Consider the following 18159-nt stretch of genomic DNA (forward strand, 5'->3'; position numbering starts at 1 on the left):
GGTTGTTAAGGTGGCGTACGGTGTGCTGGCCTTCATTAGTCGGGGGGACTGAGTTCAAGAGCTACAAAGTAACGGTGCAGCTCTATAAAGCTTTGATTAGACCACACTTAAAGTTTTGTGTTCAGTTCTGGTCGCCTCATTATAGGAAGGATCTGCAAGCTTTAGAGAGGGTGCAGAGGAGATTTACCAGGATGCTGCCAGGATTAGAGAACATGTCTTATGAGAAAAGGTTGAGCGAGCTAGGGCTTTTCTCTTTGGAGCGATGCAGGATGAGAGGTGTATAAGATTGAGGGGCACAGATAGGGTTGACAGTCAGCACCTTTTCCCCAGGGCGGCAATGACCAATACCAGAGGATATTAGTTTAAGATCAGAGGAGGAAAGTTTAGGGGAGATGTCAGAGGTAGGTTTTTGTTTTACACAGAGTGGTGGTGCCTGGAATGCTCTGCCAGGGGTGGTGTAGAGGTTGATACAATAGGGACATTTAAAAGACTCTTAAATAGGCACATGGATGCAAGAAAAAGAGAGGGTTATGGGATGTGCAGAGGATAGGGTTAGGTGTTTATATAGGTCAGCACAACATCGTGGGCCAAAGGGCCTGTACTGTGCAATGTTGTGTGTTTTAAAAGTAGGTTGATCATGTTCTTTTTAATTCTGGGGCATGTCTCAAGTATCACTTAAAGTTGAAATGAAATTTTTTCCAGGTTTTTCTTACTTAATACTCTACAAAATGTCTAATGGATGCACAGACTTTAGCCCCTAACAAAAATGTTAGGCTTTGCAGATTAAGATTGGAGACAAAGGAAACTTTGTCTTCCACAGTCAGTTTTGATTATGGAATAGTGACCAGTTGAGTTGCAAGCAGAGTTGGATTAGAACAAATCATTATGCTCAGTGATCAGGCCAAGTTAGTTTTCAAATACATTGAGGAAAACTGGTTAAGGTTGAGCAGCAGCATTCTCAGCATACGTATATATTCATTGTAAGAACAGTCAAGAAGGCACATTTCCAGAGACAGACCTAAAAGGGGAAGACAACTGTCCATACTATTTTTGAAACTAAATAATTTTGCTTTGAAACAAATTTTGCATGACTCCACATTATACCTGAAAGACCTTAGGCAGGAAAAAATTAATTCACTGGAATATATTACATTCTGAAAATACCTGCATTGCTAACACAATTGTATCTTAAGAGAAACAGACTCCATGTGGGTGTGTGCGTGTGTATGCACGTGGGGGGGGAGGTGGTTGCTTAACACTGCTTTTGACTCCCAATACACAAGAAAATTTAGTTTTGAAGGCAAGATAAAGAATTTCCACTCGCACAATGTATAAATACTAATAAAACTTGGATAACAGGGTTAACAGTTGCAGAGAAGTGTACCAGTTCAATTCCCCTGCTATATTCACATCTCTCCTCAAGGAAGGAACAAGCTTTTGCTTCTGATCAAGACTTAGTATCCAGAGAATGTTTTTATGAACAAGCATCCCAAGATTTAATGCCACAGCATATTCAGACTCCATTATACTGGGTGTTCTTTTGAAAAATTAGAGGGGAAACCACAATAGTCAACTCTACTTTTGTTCATCTTGTACCCAAGTTTGAGAAGATGACAAGAAAGAACAATTAAGTTAATGCAACACCATTGGAGCATAATACCTCTCACGTGGATCGACAAAGTAAAATGCCCGCATTACCAATCTTCTAGGCTGTTTTTTTTATATAAGTGTGGTATATTTTTAAATTTTACACGACTTACCCAGCCTGTTTAGAAAGTTTTGATTTTTGAGATTTCTTATCTTTCTCATGCCCATCATCTTTCTTCCTTTTCTTTATCTTTTCATTTCCTTCTTTTAACTTCCGTTTCTTTTACAAAACAAAAGGAGTATGAGAACAGTGAAGGTACAAAGATGAACCAAGAAGCAATAAATGATTGAAATCCACATGTATTAATTTTTATATTGTGTGCTAACAGCTTCAACCTTTATACCATTGACACATTCAGTCTTTGGGAAAATTGGTGCTCAAAATATTTAGCTTATATACTGTCTCAAGGCTTGGAGGTGAGGGGTTAAAGAGGAAAATTTCTTAAGTAATCAAAAAAACCCCAAGGCATTCTACTTGTATGTGAAAAACAGGAGGATAACTAGAGTGAAGGTAGGACCAATAATGGAAGGCGGGGATAGAGGGAGTTGGAGGAGGTAGGGGAGGTCCTTAATGAATACTTTGCTTCAGTATTCACCTGTGAGAGAGACCTTGACATTTGTGAGGATAACATAAAATAGGCTGATAAGTGAGAACATGTCGATGTTAAGGAGGAGGATGTGCTGGAACTTTTGAAAAACATTAGGATAGTTAAATCCCCGGGGCTGGATGGGATATATCCCAGGATACTACGGGAAGCGAGGGATGAGATTTCTGAGCCCTTGGCGATGATCTTTGCGTCCTCACTGGCCACATGAGTACCACCAGATGATTGGAGGGTGGCAAATGTTTTTCCCTTTGTTCAAGAAAAGGAGTAGGGATAACCTGGGAATTATAGACCAGTGAGTCTTACTTCAGTGGTAGGCAATTACTGGAAAAGATTCTTAGGGACAGGACTTATAGCATTTGGAGAAGCATAGTCTGATTAGGGATAGTCAGCATGGCTTTATGAGGGCAGGTCGTGCCTCATGAGCCTGATTGAATTCTCTGAGGATGTGACGAAACACATTGATCAGGGTAGAGCAGTGGATGTGGTGTATATGGACTTTAGTAGGGCATTTGATAAGGTTCCCCATGATAGGCTCACTCAGAAGGTCAGGAGGCATGGGATCTGGGGAAACTTGGCTGTGTGGATTCGGAATTAGCTTGCCCATAGAAAGCAGAGGGTGGTTGTAGATGGACCATATGCTGCCTGGAGGTCAGTGGGCAGTGTTCCACAGGGATCTGTTCTGGGACACCTGCTCTTTGTGATTTTTATAAATGACTTGGATGAGAAAATGGAAGGGTGGGTTAGTAAGGTTGCAGACGACACGAAAGTTGGTGGTGTTGTGGATAGCATAGACTGTTGTCGACGGTTACAATGGGACATTGACAGGATGCAAAGCTGGGCTGAGAAGTGGCAGATGGAGTTCAACTGGAAAAGTGTGAAGTGATTCACTTTGGAAGGTCTAATTTGAAGGCAGAATACAGGGTTAATGGCAGGATTCTTAGCAGAGGGATCTTGGGGTCCAAGTCCATATATCCCTCAAAGTTGCTGTGCAAGTTGACAGTGTTGTTAAGAAGTCATATAGCATGTTGGACTCCATTAGTTGGGGGATTGAGTTCAAGAGCCGGGAGGTAATGTTGCAGCTCTATAAAACCCTAGTTAGACCACACTTAGAATATTGTGTTCATTTCTGGTCACTTCACTATAGGAAGGATGTGGAAGCTTTAGAAAGCTTTAGAAAGGGTGCAGAGGAGATTTACCGGGATGCTACCTGGATTGGAGAGCATGTCTTATGGGGAAGGGTTGAGCGAGCTAGGGCTTTTCTCTTTGGAGCAAAGGAGGATGAGAAGTGACCTGATAGTGGTGCACAAGATGGTAAGAGGCATAGATCGAGTGGACAGCCAGAGACTTTTTCCCAGGGCGGAAATGGCTAACACAAGAGGGCTCGTGTGAGGTGATTGGAGGAAAGAACAGGGGGGATATCAGAGGTAATTTTCTTTTTTTACACACAGAGAGTAGTGGGTGCGTGGAACACACTGCCAGTGGTGCTGGTAGAGGCAGGCAGATACATTAGTGACATTTAAGAGACTCTTAGATAGGCACATGGATGATAGAAAAATGGAGGGATATGTGGGAGGGAATGGTTAGATTGATCTTAGAGTACAGGTTAGCACAACATCGTGGGCCAAAGGGCCTGTACTATGCTGTAATGTTCTATGTTCTATAACTTGCCCTAGAGAAATATTCCCTGTTTATTGCATGTAAAATTAAAATTATGATATAGGGAAAAATGCTAAGATCACTCAGAAGTTTCGCGTGGGTGCAAGTTACTTATAGTTCACGACTCAATGCTGATGTGGTTCCTTTAATTATTTAATTTTGTTTGACCAGGAAAATTGAAAGTTCAAAGTTTAAAAGTGCAAACACAGTTTTAAACTGTGACTTAGGCCATCCTTATGCTACCTTATACAAACTGGGCAGTTATTTTAAAGGCTTCTGAAAGCACAGAAGCATATGGAAGATTCATCAGCATGGTGCTGAGGTGGAAGACAATAAGAGACTGAATCAAAGGTCTTTGAATCATTTTCACTGGAGCAGAAAAGACAAAGTGGTAAGCCAAAAAAAAGCTTTTCAAATTACAAAAGGGATAGATTTTAAGTAGGTGGGATCATTTATACATTTATTTCCAGAACAGCCACATGGACCTAATGGTCACAATCACTTTCCTCTGTGCTCTGAATTTCTATTGTTCTATGTTTAATTAGCATCTTTTTAATTAGTAATATTAACAAAGGTTAGAACATAGAACATTACAGCACAGTACAGGCCCTTCAGCCCACGATGTTGTGCCGACATTTTATCCTGCTCTAATATCTATCTAACCCTTCCCTCCCACATAGCCCTCCATTTTTCTATCATTCATGTGTCTATCTAAGAGTCTCTTAAATGTCCCTAATGTATCTGCCTCCACCACCTTTACTGGCATTGCATTCCAAGCACCCACCACTCTGTGTAAAAAAAAGTTGCCTTTGACACCACCCCACCTTCTCCAATCACCTTAAAATTATGCCCCCTTGCGCGAGCCATTTTCGCCCTGGGAAAAAGTCTCTGACTGTCCGCTCATCATCATCTCGTACACCTCCATCAAGTCACCTCTCATCCTCCTTCTCTCCAAAGAGAAAAGCCCTAGCTCGCTCAACCTAACTTCATAAGACATGCTCTCCAATCCAGGCAACATCCTGGTAAATTTCCTCTGCACCCTCTCTAAAGTTTCCACATCCTTCCTATAGTGAGGCAACCAGAACTGAACATAATACTCGAAGTGTGGTGTGACCAGAGTTCTATAGAGCTGCAACATCACCTCACGGCTCTTGAGCTCAATACCCCGACTAATGAAGGCCAACACTCCACATGCCTTCTTAACAGCCCTATCGACCTGCATGGCAACTTTGAGGGATCTATGGACATGTTCCTCCACACTGCTAAGAGTCCTGCCATTAACCTTGTATTCTGCCTTCGAATTTGATCTCCCGAAGTGTATCACTTCACACTTATCTGGGTTGAACTCTATCTGCCACTTCTCAGCTCAGCTCTGCATCCTATCAATCTCCTGTTGTCACCTACAGCAACCTTCTACATTATCCACACCACCACCAACCTTCATGTCATCTGCAAACTTACTAACCCACCCTTCAACATCCTCATCAAAGTCATTTATAAAAATCACAAAGAGCAGGGGTCCCAGAACTGATCTCTGCGGAACACCACTGGTCACTGACCTCCAGTCAGATTATGGAACGATAAGTTTATGTAGAACCATTGGTTTTACCTAAATTATAGTATTTTTGTGATGGGCCAAACAGCCTTCTGTGTGGGAATTTAAATGGTTCTATAATCATATATTAATATTGATCAACCTTAACTCTATTAGAAAGCCTGACAGGTTTTCCCTCTGCACTAAGAAAGATAAAATCCAAAGGGCTAACATAACAAATCAGCTGTGAAGGATGTAACATTGAGTAATTTATTTTTGCTCACCTTTGGAGATTTTGTCTTTTTCTTGTCCTTTATAAAGTCATCATCCCCATCCGACTCAGATGCTTGACGGAACTGCAAAGTTCCACTATTAATGTAAAAACCACCCAACTTAGTGGTCAAGGAGGCTGGAACAAGTTCATCGTACTAGAGCACCACAAAGAAAGATGACATTAGGTGGCCAGGCTATTCAATTCATATCAAGACTTTCCATCTGATTTTTTAAAATTCTCTTTTTGATTAAAGTCTGTTTCAAATTAGTAAACAAGACTCAAACTGCCAAAGAGTTTGATAAGGAATATAATGGAGAAAAAATAATGCATTAGGGATATTAATGATGGCAGTTCATTAGAAATTGCCAATATTTACTACAAGCGCGACTTGGTCATTTGATCCGCAGAGTCTTATCTGCCATTCAATAAGATCAAGACTGACCTTTCTACCTCAGCGCCCTTTCCTAGATTAAACCCATATTCTTTGATTCTTTTACTATCTAAATATCCAATCTCTTTCTTCAATATATGCAACGACTGAATCTCCAGAATCCGCTTGAGCAAAGAATTCCAAGGATTCACTCTCTTGCTCAGGGAATTTCTTCTCATGCAAATGCTGAATGAGTAGTTGATGAGCAAAAGGTGCCACAGCCAAGAAATCTCACCAGTGCCACTACTTCCTCAGGAGGCTAAAGAAATTTGGCATGTCCCCTTTGACACTCACCAACTTTTATCGATGCACCATAGCAAGCATCCTATCTGGATGATCACATCTGGATGGTATAGCAACTGCTCTGCTCAGGATCGCAAGAAACTACAGAGTTGTGTACATAGCTCAGCACACCATGGAAACCAGCCTCCCCTCCATGGACTCCATGGTCTATACTTCTCGCTGCCTTGGTGAAGCAGCCAGCATAATCAAAGACCCCACGCACATGGGACATTCTCTCTTCTCCCCTCAGGCAGAAGATACAAGAGCCTGAGGGCACATACCACCAGGCTCAAGGACAGCTTCTACCTCACTGTGATAAGACTATTGAATGGTTCCTTTATACGATGAGATGGTTTCTTGACCTCACAATCTACCTTGTTATGACCTTGCACCTTATTGTCTACCTCACTGCACTTCCTCTGTAGCTGTGACACTTTACTCTGTATTCTGTTATTGTTTTTAATTTGTACTACCTCAATGCACTGTGTAATGAATTTATCTGTCCGAACAGTATGCAAGACAAGTTTTTCACTGTACCTTAGTACAAGTGACAATAATAAACCAATACCAAACTTAAAGAATGGCAGAGCCAATTGTGTGAACACGAGCTGTTTTTCAAAAGTTTGTCAACCTACTTGGTCTTTGCTCTTATGTGGGTTTTATTTTATTTAAAAACGCAATGAATATAGCAAAAGGTTAAAGAGAACAGGAGAGAATACACAAAGAAAACTGAAGGCATAGGCATTTCTCTGGGAAACTAAACAGCTATTCTAAGTTGCAGAAGAGAAGTGATGTTTGCTTCATACATCTTATATTAAACCTAGAGTACTTCACTGGTATGAACTACAAGTAAATAGTTGAAAGAAATAATTTCATTTGTTTAGTGCTTTTTATCTCCTGAAGCAATCTAAAAGTGCTTTAAACCTAATTAATACTTTTGAAGACTTATCACTGTTGCTTACTGATAGTATTAATTGCTTATACTTACAGCTTCTGAGTTATCAATAAATGGGTCAGTTTCATCATATCCATAACCCATGTCGATAAGATCTTGGATACGATCCTTCCTGCGTTTTTTTGGACCCTAAAATGTAAAAACTATACATGAACAGACATCATTAATTGTAATGGTGTTAATTTTTTTTAAAAAAATCAATCAGACTTCACTCTCATTTCATGCAGTTAAGGGAAAATAACCTTTCACAACCAAATTTTGAATATTGTACTGCTGCAACCAGCTTACAGACATTTGGAATGAGATTTGCACTTCTAGTAGCTAAACCACCTGAGTCAGATATGCAAGGTTCAAACCACATTCCAGTCCTGGCAATTGGAGATCAGAGCTCTGATACTCTGAATTATGGGCTGACATTCAGCATAATAGTCAAAACCCAAGCTCAACTTAAAATGTGGGTTGCAAGGATCCTTGTGCTATACAAGACAAATCATCACTTTAGTTGGTATAAAAATGTCGGGATATAGCAATGACCTTGTGGCTTGCTAATCAGGCTGTGACAACTTTCAACTAATTAATGGAAATCTCCTTAGGAGGATCGTGACAATAATAACAGGAAGGTCCAGCAAGTTTAGAAATAATCATGGAAGTGAAAGATCACAGAATTTAAGTACATCACAGTTAAATGATTTCTAGCTTAATAGAAAAAAAAATCAGTTGCTGCTTTGTTCATATCACTTTTATTTAGAGTCTATTTCTAACGGCTTAATGGCAACGATGGCAGAGCAGCAATTGCACTTTTAGTTGGGTATTTCGAGAGAGTTTGAGGATCACATTTAGACATGCAGTACAAAAGAATGTCACTAGAATTTTTCAATAGATTATTGATCTACATTTGCATTTCAAGTATGCCAAGTTTCAGTGTTTTCATTGTTTATTGCCGTGAATACATCAGTAAACTCTTATCACAATGGGTAGCCTGTGCCAGTTCTAGGAAAAGAGCTGCTGCACTTCTGGAGCATTTGGATTGTTTTCTAAATCATTGTTCTGTACATTTTTTCTTTTTTTTTCCTAATAGCTGGAAAGACCTGCATTTATTATCTGTCCCTAGCTGTCTTTGAGAAGGTGATGGCTCCCTAGGCCATTTATGGATTAAGTTAACCACATTGTAGTGTGTCTGGTGTAATGAAGGTCAATCTAGATGAGGATGCCATATCCTCAATGGACATTTAATAGATTTTTTAAAACAATCCAAGTTCCCCATCTGCCACAGTTGGATTGAACACATCTCTTGGCCTCTGGATCACTACCCCACCACCATAACGATAATGCCACTACACAATAAACGTTCAGACCAGAAGCAGGCCGGGTGATTGAACATTTGTCTTCACCTTTTTATGGTATCATAAGTTATCAAAACATGGTCATGTGCCATGTAGCAACCTTTGTTTTGGAGAAGAAACAACTTAAGGGTTGGCAGACACAGTACATGGACGTGTCTATTATGCAGATATGAAAAAGTAATAAATAAAACACCGTAAATAAAACACAAATATACATTCCACACTGAATGGCACAAAGCCATTCAATTTTATCAAGGGCAGCAGAGTGGCAGAGCTAGTAGAGCTGCTGCCACACAGCTCCAGCTCCAGGTTCAATCCTAATCGCCGATGCTGTGTGGAGTTAGCCTGTTCTCCCTGTGACCGTGGGAGTTTCCGTCAGGTGCTCCAACTTCCTCCCACATCCCAAAGACATATGGGTTGGTAGCTTAATTAGCCACTATGAATTTCTTCTTACGTAGACGAGAGGCAGAAGGCAGCGTGGCTGGGGAGAGGAGGTGGGGGAGACTAATTTGATGGGACTGTGGGGAGAATAAAATTTGAATAGTGTAGGATTAGATAAATGGGTGCTTGAAGGTTGCTATGGACTCAGTGGGGCGAAGGGATCATTTCTGTGCTGAATGACCATGACTCTAATTGTGTCTCATGATTAGCAAATTCATTAATGAATTTAAATGCATGGAGAAATTCAGGAAAAAAAATCATTTTTCTCTTTTTAGAAAGCAGCATGTCCTACATTTAAAACTTTTGCAAATGGGTAGTCATAGAGCACTGCAGATTTAACTATCTTTGAACCTGATAATTCAGACCACAAATGATCAACATTACTGTTAGATTCCTAGACACCTTACGAAATAGAAGTGTGGGAATTACCTTTTGTATTAAAAGGCTATTTTGTCTTCTTGCTACCTAATAAATGAAAAAAAAGAAACTAGAACTCACATATTTTTCTTCAAATTTCTTTGCCAAGGTCTCGATTTCTTCTTCTTCCCTTTTGTCATCATTAAAAGGGGTACCATAATATTTAGCTGCATCTTTCTACAAATTAAACAAAACAAAGTCAGCACTCCATACAGAACATGGAAAGAAGTCATGTGCTGCTATTTTGCAGGATAAGGACTTTTTTCTATTTGTTCTTCTGTTCTCCTGAACTTCACAACATTGTTCACAATAATGATAATTATTTTCATACCCAATGCTTTTCTGGAATCTGCCACTAGGTGGTGTTTGAAGAAAACTTAATAGGTCGTCAAACCTAACCTGCCATCAAAAATGAAAAGAAATGAAGAATGCAGAATATGACCTGGACCACCTTGTACATGCAGTTTGCTTCCTGTGTAGACAAGTACAGGTCTAGAGATACTTTATATTTCAAGTCATTCTGTTTATACAAGCGAGTTTAGTTGGGATTACTATACAGTTTACTTACACTATGCCCAGCAGCATTCTGCTTGCAACACCAAAATGTCAGAACAAGCAGAAAAGACACAAGAACTGCAAAGCAATGTGTTGGCTCTTCTTTTCACAGAAACTTTGTCAACAAACCATTAATTGGGTATGTTTCAATGATTGGCTTAGATATGGTAGTTCTATGTTCATCTTTTTCATCAACCTTTGTTCTTCTTTACTGAACAAAATGCCAAAAGAAGTGACCAGGCAAACTAAGGGCCAATAAGGTAATGCTCGCCAGCAGATTATACAAAATCAAATACTACAAACAGCAAGGTTCACAAAATTTGCACCTTTATCAAATTACCATCCAGATTATGAAACTCATTTCACACTTAAATGGGCACCCCCTTAATCCGACACTATGCTCACATCCTAGACTCTCTTTCAACACTCAAATTCTTGCATTTTAGCAAGATCCTCCCTCATTCTATTAAATTCCATACCCAGGATCACCCTAGTGAACCTTCTCTGAACTGCCTGCAATTAACAATATTTCCCTCTCTAAAAATAAAAGGATCAAAATTTTATGCAGTATTTTAGATATGGTCTCACTAGTGTCTTCTGCAGTTGTAGTAAACCTTCCCTACTAATATAGTCCAACTCTCTTGAAATGTGCCAAAATTTAGTTAGCTTTCCCAATTACCTGTTGCACTCTTATGCAATAATGTCCAAGAATATATGACGCTCAAATTCCATCTGAATCTCTGCTTAGCTATTTTAAATGTTACCTCAAGCAGCATAGGAACTAATGTTATGTGTACATGACAGTTCTTCACCTGCTGGGGAAAAAATTACACAAATTGCGAATATGTGGAAAATGTTTTAAAGACGTAACATTTAAATCCGATATTTTGTTCAGTGGCTTGAAAGCGTCAGTGATTTGATATAGATCTTCATGTATAAAAAGGGACTTTTGGGCATAAATTGTGTCATCTTATGGACTCTGGCTATTAGTTAAGATCAGCATGGTTTTATTTGTCCCATCTCACGAAGCAGGACTCAATTTTAGCCCTAAATGCTTTACAGTTTTCCCTCAGGTTGTTAAAATAACCTTATATTCATAAATAAAAACATAAAATATGCGTAAAAATCATACAGAAAGAAAAAGCAGTATTCTTTGGTTTTATATTTTAATACCCTACTTATCCAGCACTGATTACAATACTAAGTTGTTAAACCCACAAAGGGCTCCTCAAATAATATACTCTGCCTTTCAGATTCACCATCATAAAATGCAAAACCTACTTCTATAGCCAGCAGTACTGTCTTTAACTTTAAAAGAGAAGCACAAAATATCCAAGTTAATTATATACGGTATTCTCTGGTTAAAACAAAATCATGCAAGGTAGTATTACAAAATGGCAAGTTATGAATGCAAAGACCAATAGAGCTTCTTCCAACTTGTGACAGTGTTTGAGCCCCTTAACTGGGATGCTGTCTTATACTTCACCTAAAGCACACACAATCTGCCATCCTTCACAATTATCCACTTGCACAATAGTTCTAAGGCACATATTAATTTTCATTGTTAATTATTTGTACTAAACACCCAACAAATCATAACCAAACAGTATCAAAAGAAAGCTAGTTACTACTTCTGCCTTTTCTGACCTTGGACAGGCTGGTGAGATGACAGCAGATGAAATCCAGAGAAAGTCTCAATAATCTCTCATTAACCTCAAGACTTATTTAGATGATCTCTTCAAAGAGACTGGATAAACGATGACCTTAAAGTTATAAAACTTTTAATATTTGCAAAGTACTTTGAGCACAGAAAAATGTTGCTAAGTACTTCAGAGAAGAAATTTTAAAAATAGATGGTTGCAAAAGAGAGCTTAAAATTGAGAACAATAAGGAGAAACGTACAGGAAATGTAAAGGAGTTTAAAAGAGAATTCCACAAAAAGATTTTTTAGGTAACTGAGGGCATGACTACCAAATATTGGGAGTGGTGAAAACACAGAAGGTCTGAGCTTGAACAAAGAGCTGGAAAAAAGTTAACAAGGATGAAAAGAATGTGGCTGTGAAAAATAAATGAGAATGCTAACAGATGCCAATCAGATGCCAGTAAGGACAAGGCTACTGGTAAAAAAAAAATGCTGTTAATATACAAGTGCAAGAGATTTGAATAAACTGAAGTTTAGGGAGCAGGGACAAGAGCATTCTACTAATTGAACCTAAGGAGGTGCAAAAGCAAAACTGATCTTTTCAATGGCAGATGGGAAGGAGGATTACAATCCATTAACAAGTTCACAGAGATCAGCTAATTAAAAAATATCAAAGATTACTTCATTTCTAATTAAATAAATACCAAGATCCAAGGAACAACTCAATACTGTTTCAAACCACATTTTAAAAAAAATTGCTCAGGGTCCACGTAGGATGCTTGTTGTTATAAAGGGCTCATTCAATTTCATTTTGAGTATCAATCACCAGTCTTATAATCGATTTACAGGCCATTAAATTTTATAACACATTCTTCAGTTCTGTGAAAAGTACTATTTATAGCTTGCATCATTTTTAGTGTCAGTTAGAGGTCCAAGCATTAAGATCATTAATGCTGTTGATGAATGCAAGTACAGTGTCATCTACTCAATTCTGTTTAACTTTGAAGGGAAACAATGCTGATTCTGGACTTTTACCCCGGATCATGCTATTTGGCTTTCAAAACTTTGCACACTGAAGTGTAGGCTGTTATGGGAACTAACATAGTAAAGTAGATTTAGCTGGATAATCTAACGAGTTATCATAGAACCTTGTATCTTGAATGGATCTTCCATGACCAACACAAGCTTTTACCATTTTGATTCCATAAGATTAAAAAAACAACAAAATGCACTAATGAAATACAGGATACACTTTTATTTTAGGAAAATAAAGAGTGCAGGTGAATATTAATGCAGTTTAGTGTCACCTGGACTCTACCCCAGATACCTTTCCTTGTGCAGGTTAAAATTACATGAAATTGCAATAAGCTTACTTTGTGCATTTTATGACATTAGATATATGATAATTAATTGGAGCAAAAATAAAATTGCAAATATAATCAATCATAAACAAAGGTAAAAAGATCAGAAAGGTTAGAGAAGGAGAGCAGAAGTGACAAGCAGTGTGAAAGAAGTAGGGATGGTGAGACAAAGGTGGAGAGGGGAAGAAAAAGTGCAGAAAAAGATTAATGTATTGCAATTCAAGGCAGTATTACAACTTCACTTGTCATAATTCTGAGATTACTGTACTTGTAATTTATGTCTCCCAAATTTTTTCTTTTACAAGTGACTACTTTATCACATACCACTACTGATGGAATAGAATGGCAGACACATTTCGCCTCATTTGACGAAAGATTTTACAAATAGTTTTTATTGTCAAAGATACAGCATTCTGTCAATCACTTGAGCGTCAAGAAGAGGGAGAAACCCACTTGTGAATTACACAGTTAATCATGGCAAAAAATGAAACATGTATCTAATTTCCATCGGTGAATTTGATGATATTTGATAATAAGGCGTTGAAAGGAAATCCATTAATGCAATTTTGCAACATTTTCTTATGCAAGCAGCATTTCAAGGTTAAGGGAAGTTCTCAAACTCTGTTTGGCATTCTGGTGCCAATGATAGGTGTTTCCAGTATTCCAGATCAATACGGAGGAATTAGGAGCAAATACACGTAAACTATCCAAGACACAGCATGCTCAGGCAGTATTTAGCACTAAAAGAAAATAACATTACTGGAGTTCGTGCTGTCATGACAGTACATTACAAATCATGAAAAAGTCCAAAACTGGCTAGCAAGGTCTAAGCCAAGAATAAGACGGTAAACAACGATCCAAAGGAGGAAGGTGGAAAAGAAAATGTTCTTCTTCAATTCAAATGCTGGATATGTTTCAGTCCAATTCTGGGTCCCTTCCTTCTTTTGTCCAGTATATCGGCAACCATATTGGTGCTGCTTCTGGAACTCATACAGAACCATAGAACATCAGAAATAGGAGCAGGAGTAGGCCATCTGGCCCGTCGAGCCTACTCCGCCATTCAATAAGATCATGGCTGATCTAGCTATGGACTCAGATCCACCTACCTGCCTTTTCCCCAGAACCCTTAATTCTCCTACTATGCAAAAATCTATCTAACCACGTCTTAAGTATATTTAATGAGGCAGCCACCACTGCTTCCCTGGGCAAAGAATTCCACAGATTCACTACTCTCTAGAAAAAAGCAATTTCTCCTCATCTCCGTCCCAAATGTATTGCCCCGAATCTTGAGGATGAGTCCCCTATTTCTAGTCTCACCTACCAGTGGGAACAACCTTCCTGCCTCTTTCTTATTTATGCCTTTCATAATTTTATATGTTTCTATAAGATCTCTCTCATTCTTCTGAATTCCAGTGAGTATAGTCCCAGGCGACTCAATCTCTCCTCATAGACTAACCCCCTCATCTCTGGAATCAACCTGGAGAACCTCCTCTGCACCACCTACAAAGCCATTACATCCTTCCTTAAATAAGGAGACCAGAGCTGCAAGCAGTACTCCAGGTGCGGCTTCACCAGTACCCTGTACAATTGCAGCATAACGTCCCTGCTCTTAAATTCAATCCCTCTAGCAATGAAGGCCAGCATTCTATTTGCCTTCTCGATAACCTGATGCACCTCCAAACCAACCTTTTGCAATTCATGCATAAGTACTCCCAAGTCCCTCTGCACAACAACATGTGCAATCTTTCACCATTTAAATAATAATCTGATCTTCTATCTTTCCTTCCAAAGCGGATGACCTCACATTTACCAACACTGTAATCCATATGCCAGACCCTTTCCCACTCACTTAATCTATCTATATCTCTCTGCAGATTCTCCACATCCTCTGCACAATTTGCTTTTCCACTCAATTTAGCGTCATCAGCAAACTTAGATATGCTACACTCAGTCTCTTCTTCCAAATCGGTGATGTATATCGCGAACAGTTGTGGGTCCAGCACCAACCCCCTGCAGCACCCCATTCACCACTGATTGCCAACCAGAGAAACACCCATTTATCACAACTTTCTGCTTTCTATTGGTTAACCAATCCTCTATCCACGTTAATACATTACTCCCAACTCCATGCATCTTTATCCATGTCTTTTATGCGGCATCTTATCGAATGCCTTCTGGAGATCCAAATATACAACATTCACCTGTTCCCCTCTATCCACTGCGCTCATTATATCCTCAAAGAACTCCAGTAAGTTTCTCAAATGAGACCTGCCCTTCCTGAATCCATGGTGTGTCTGCCTGATGGAACTAATTCTATCCCGATGTCTCGCTATTTCTTCCTTAATGATAGCTTCAAGCATTTTCCCTACTACAGACGTTAAGCTAACTGGCCTATAGTTAACTGCCTTTTGCCTAGATCCGTTTTTAAACAGTGGCGTGACACTCACTGTCTTCCAATCCACTGGGACCTGCCCAGAGAATTTTGGTAAATTATCACAAGTGCGTCTACTATAACTTCCGCTATTTCTTTCAGTACCCTGGGATGTATCCCATCAGGACCAGGGGACTTGTCAGGCTTTTGGCTCACTAGTTTGCTCATTACTACTTCTTTAGTGACAGCAATTGTATCAAGGTCCTCACCTCCCAATGCATCCACAATAATAATAGCTTTCATTAATTTTGCTGCCAATTTCCACCGGCTGTTTCCCATTCTTCTCTTTGTCCTAAAGTCCTTTTCTCCTAAAAGTCCCATTCTTCCCATGTCCTAAAGCCCTGTATTTTGCAGCTTTTCTGTTTCTTGTTTGTGTTCTTTCTCTAATTGCCCTAATTGACTAATAAATTTGATGACTTCATCAACAGTTTATCTTCTTAGCAACCCTGGCCTTATCCAATCAGAGGTATTCCCTTTGCCTTAAGAAACCATCCCCCCCACCTTATCAGAAACTTAAAACCCAACTTATTTTCTCTCCATTTCCAGTTCTGATGAAGGGTCTATGGCCTGAAACTTTTTAACTGTTTCCTCTTCCACAGATGCTGCCTGACCAGAGTCTTTCCTGCATTTTTTTAAATTTTATTTCAGATAGAACATAGAATAATACAGATGAAAAACACAAGGATGCTGGAGGAACTCAGCAGGCCAGGCAGCATCCATGGAGAAAAGCAGGCGGTCAGCGTTTTGGGTCAGGGCCCTTCTTCTGACCCAAAACGTTGACCGCCTGCTTTTCTCCACAGATGCTGTCTGGCCTGCTGAGTTCCTCCAGCATCATGCTTTTCATCTAGATTCCAGCATCTGCAGTCCTTAGTTTCTAATAGAATAGTACAGCACAGGAACAATTTGGTTCTACATAATTGCCTCGTTATTTTTTCCCCAACAGGCCCTTCAGCCCATACTGTTGTTGCAAACTAATTAAGCCAATGACACCTAATCCATTTGCTTGCACATGGTCCACATCCATCCATCTTCTGCATATTCATGTGCCTATCTAAAAAAGAAGTCTTGACTGCCTTTATCATATCTGCATGCATCACCACCACCCCTGGCAGCACAATCCAGGCACCCACCACACTGTGCAAAAAAAAACTGCCCTGCACATCTCCTTTGAAATTTCCCCTCTCACCTCAAATGCATGCCCTCTAGTATTAGATATTTCGACCCTGGGAAAAAGATACCAGCTGCATACTCTATGCCCCTCATAATTTTATAAACTTCTATCAGGTCTCCAATCAGCCTCCGCCACTCCAGAGAAAACAACTATAGGTTTGTCCAATCTCTCCTTACAGCACATGCTCTCTAACCAAGTAGCATTCTGGTAAACCTCTTCTGAACCTTCTCCATTGCCTCTACATCCTTCCTATAATGGAGTGACGAGAATTGAATGCAATACTCCAGATACAGCCTAACTAGTGTTTTATAAATCTGTAACATAACTTCCAGACTCTTGAACTCATTGCCTCGACTAATAAAGGCAAGCATGCATACATCGTCTTTACCACCCTATTGACTTGCACAGTCTCTTTCAGGGATCTTTGAACTTGGACCCCAAGATCCCTCAGTGCATCAACACTGTTAAGGGTCCTGCCATTAACTGTGTACTTCCCCTTTATATTTGATCTCCCAAAGCGCAACACCTCACACTTGCCCAGATTAAACTCCATCAGCCATTTCTCAGCCCATATCTGCAACTGATCTATATCCAGCTGTATCCTTTGGCAACCTTTGTCACTATCCAAAACACCACCAATCTTTGAGTCATCTGCAAACTTACTAACCCACCCATCTACGTTTTCATCCAAGTCATTCATATGCATCACAAACAGCAGAGGTCCAGTATGGATACCTGCAGAATACCAGCACTTCCAGCAGGTGTCCAGTATCTACAGTTTGTTAAATTTGTATTCTCCAAATTAATAAGATCTAGCTACTTACCTGAGGCAATAGAGTTAACATATAAAACACTGTATAATTACTTCTATGAGTGGCACAGCAAATGGTCATAACTAGTCTGGAACTAGTAGGTAGTAAATTAGTCAATTTAAGTGAATGAAGTAGCCACCTTTGTTCAAGCCAGGGTAATACCAATGAGTCCAAAATCAATAGGTTCAAAATTTTTCTCTTTTCAACTATTTTCAGCCTGATCGTTATTATTTTTTTGCCAAATAAATGCATCCTTAAAATTAAAACATACATTTTCTGTAGGGAAAAAAAAAGAGCCATTCATCCAATTTCAACAATTTTACCTGCCATAAGACATATGACTGTGATAAGACTATTGAACGGTTCCCTTATACAATGAGATGAGCTATGACCTCACGATCTACAATTGCACCTTACTGCACTGCACTTTCTCTGTAGCTGTGACACTTTACTCTGTACTGTTATTGTTTTTACCTGTACTACATCAATGCACTCTGTACTAACTCAATGTAACTGCACTGTGTAATGAATTGACCTGTACCATCGGTTTGTAAGACAAGCTTTTCACTGTACCTTGGTAGAGGTGACAATAATAAACCA

The 18159-nt window shown here is 39.3% G+C and overlaps 1 protein-coding gene across 8 annotated transcripts in view; it reads right to left on the bottom strand.

Annotated features, from left to right (window-relative positions):
- Positions 1–18159, bottom strand: part of LOC127573735 (ubinuclein-1-like) — a 51297-nt gene that overhangs the window by 29954 nt on the left and 3184 nt on the right. For 7 of the 8 annotated variants that reach the window (XM_052022213.1, XM_052022216.1, XM_052022214.1 and 4 more), the window contains exons 2-5: positions 9669–9764; positions 7420–7515; positions 5730–5873; positions 1761–1867 (exon numbers count right to left, since the gene is read on the bottom strand). In XM_052022213.1, coding sequence (XP_051878173.1) covers positions 1761–1867; positions 5730–5873; positions 7420–7515; positions 9669–9764 — 443 coding nt within the window. Of the gene's footprint in view, positions 1–1760; positions 1868–5729; positions 5874–7419; positions 7530–9668; positions 9765–18159 lie in introns of all 8 variants that reach the window. The other variant, XM_052022215.1, reaches the window with a different exon arrangement.

The sequence above is a fragment of the Pristis pectinata genome, chromosome 8 (assembly GCF_009764475.1).
Source record: "Pristis pectinata isolate sPriPec2 chromosome 8, sPriPec2.1.pri, whole genome shotgun sequence".
NCBI lineage: Eukaryota > Metazoa > Chordata > Chondrichthyes > Rhinopristiformes > Pristidae > Pristis > Pristis pectinata.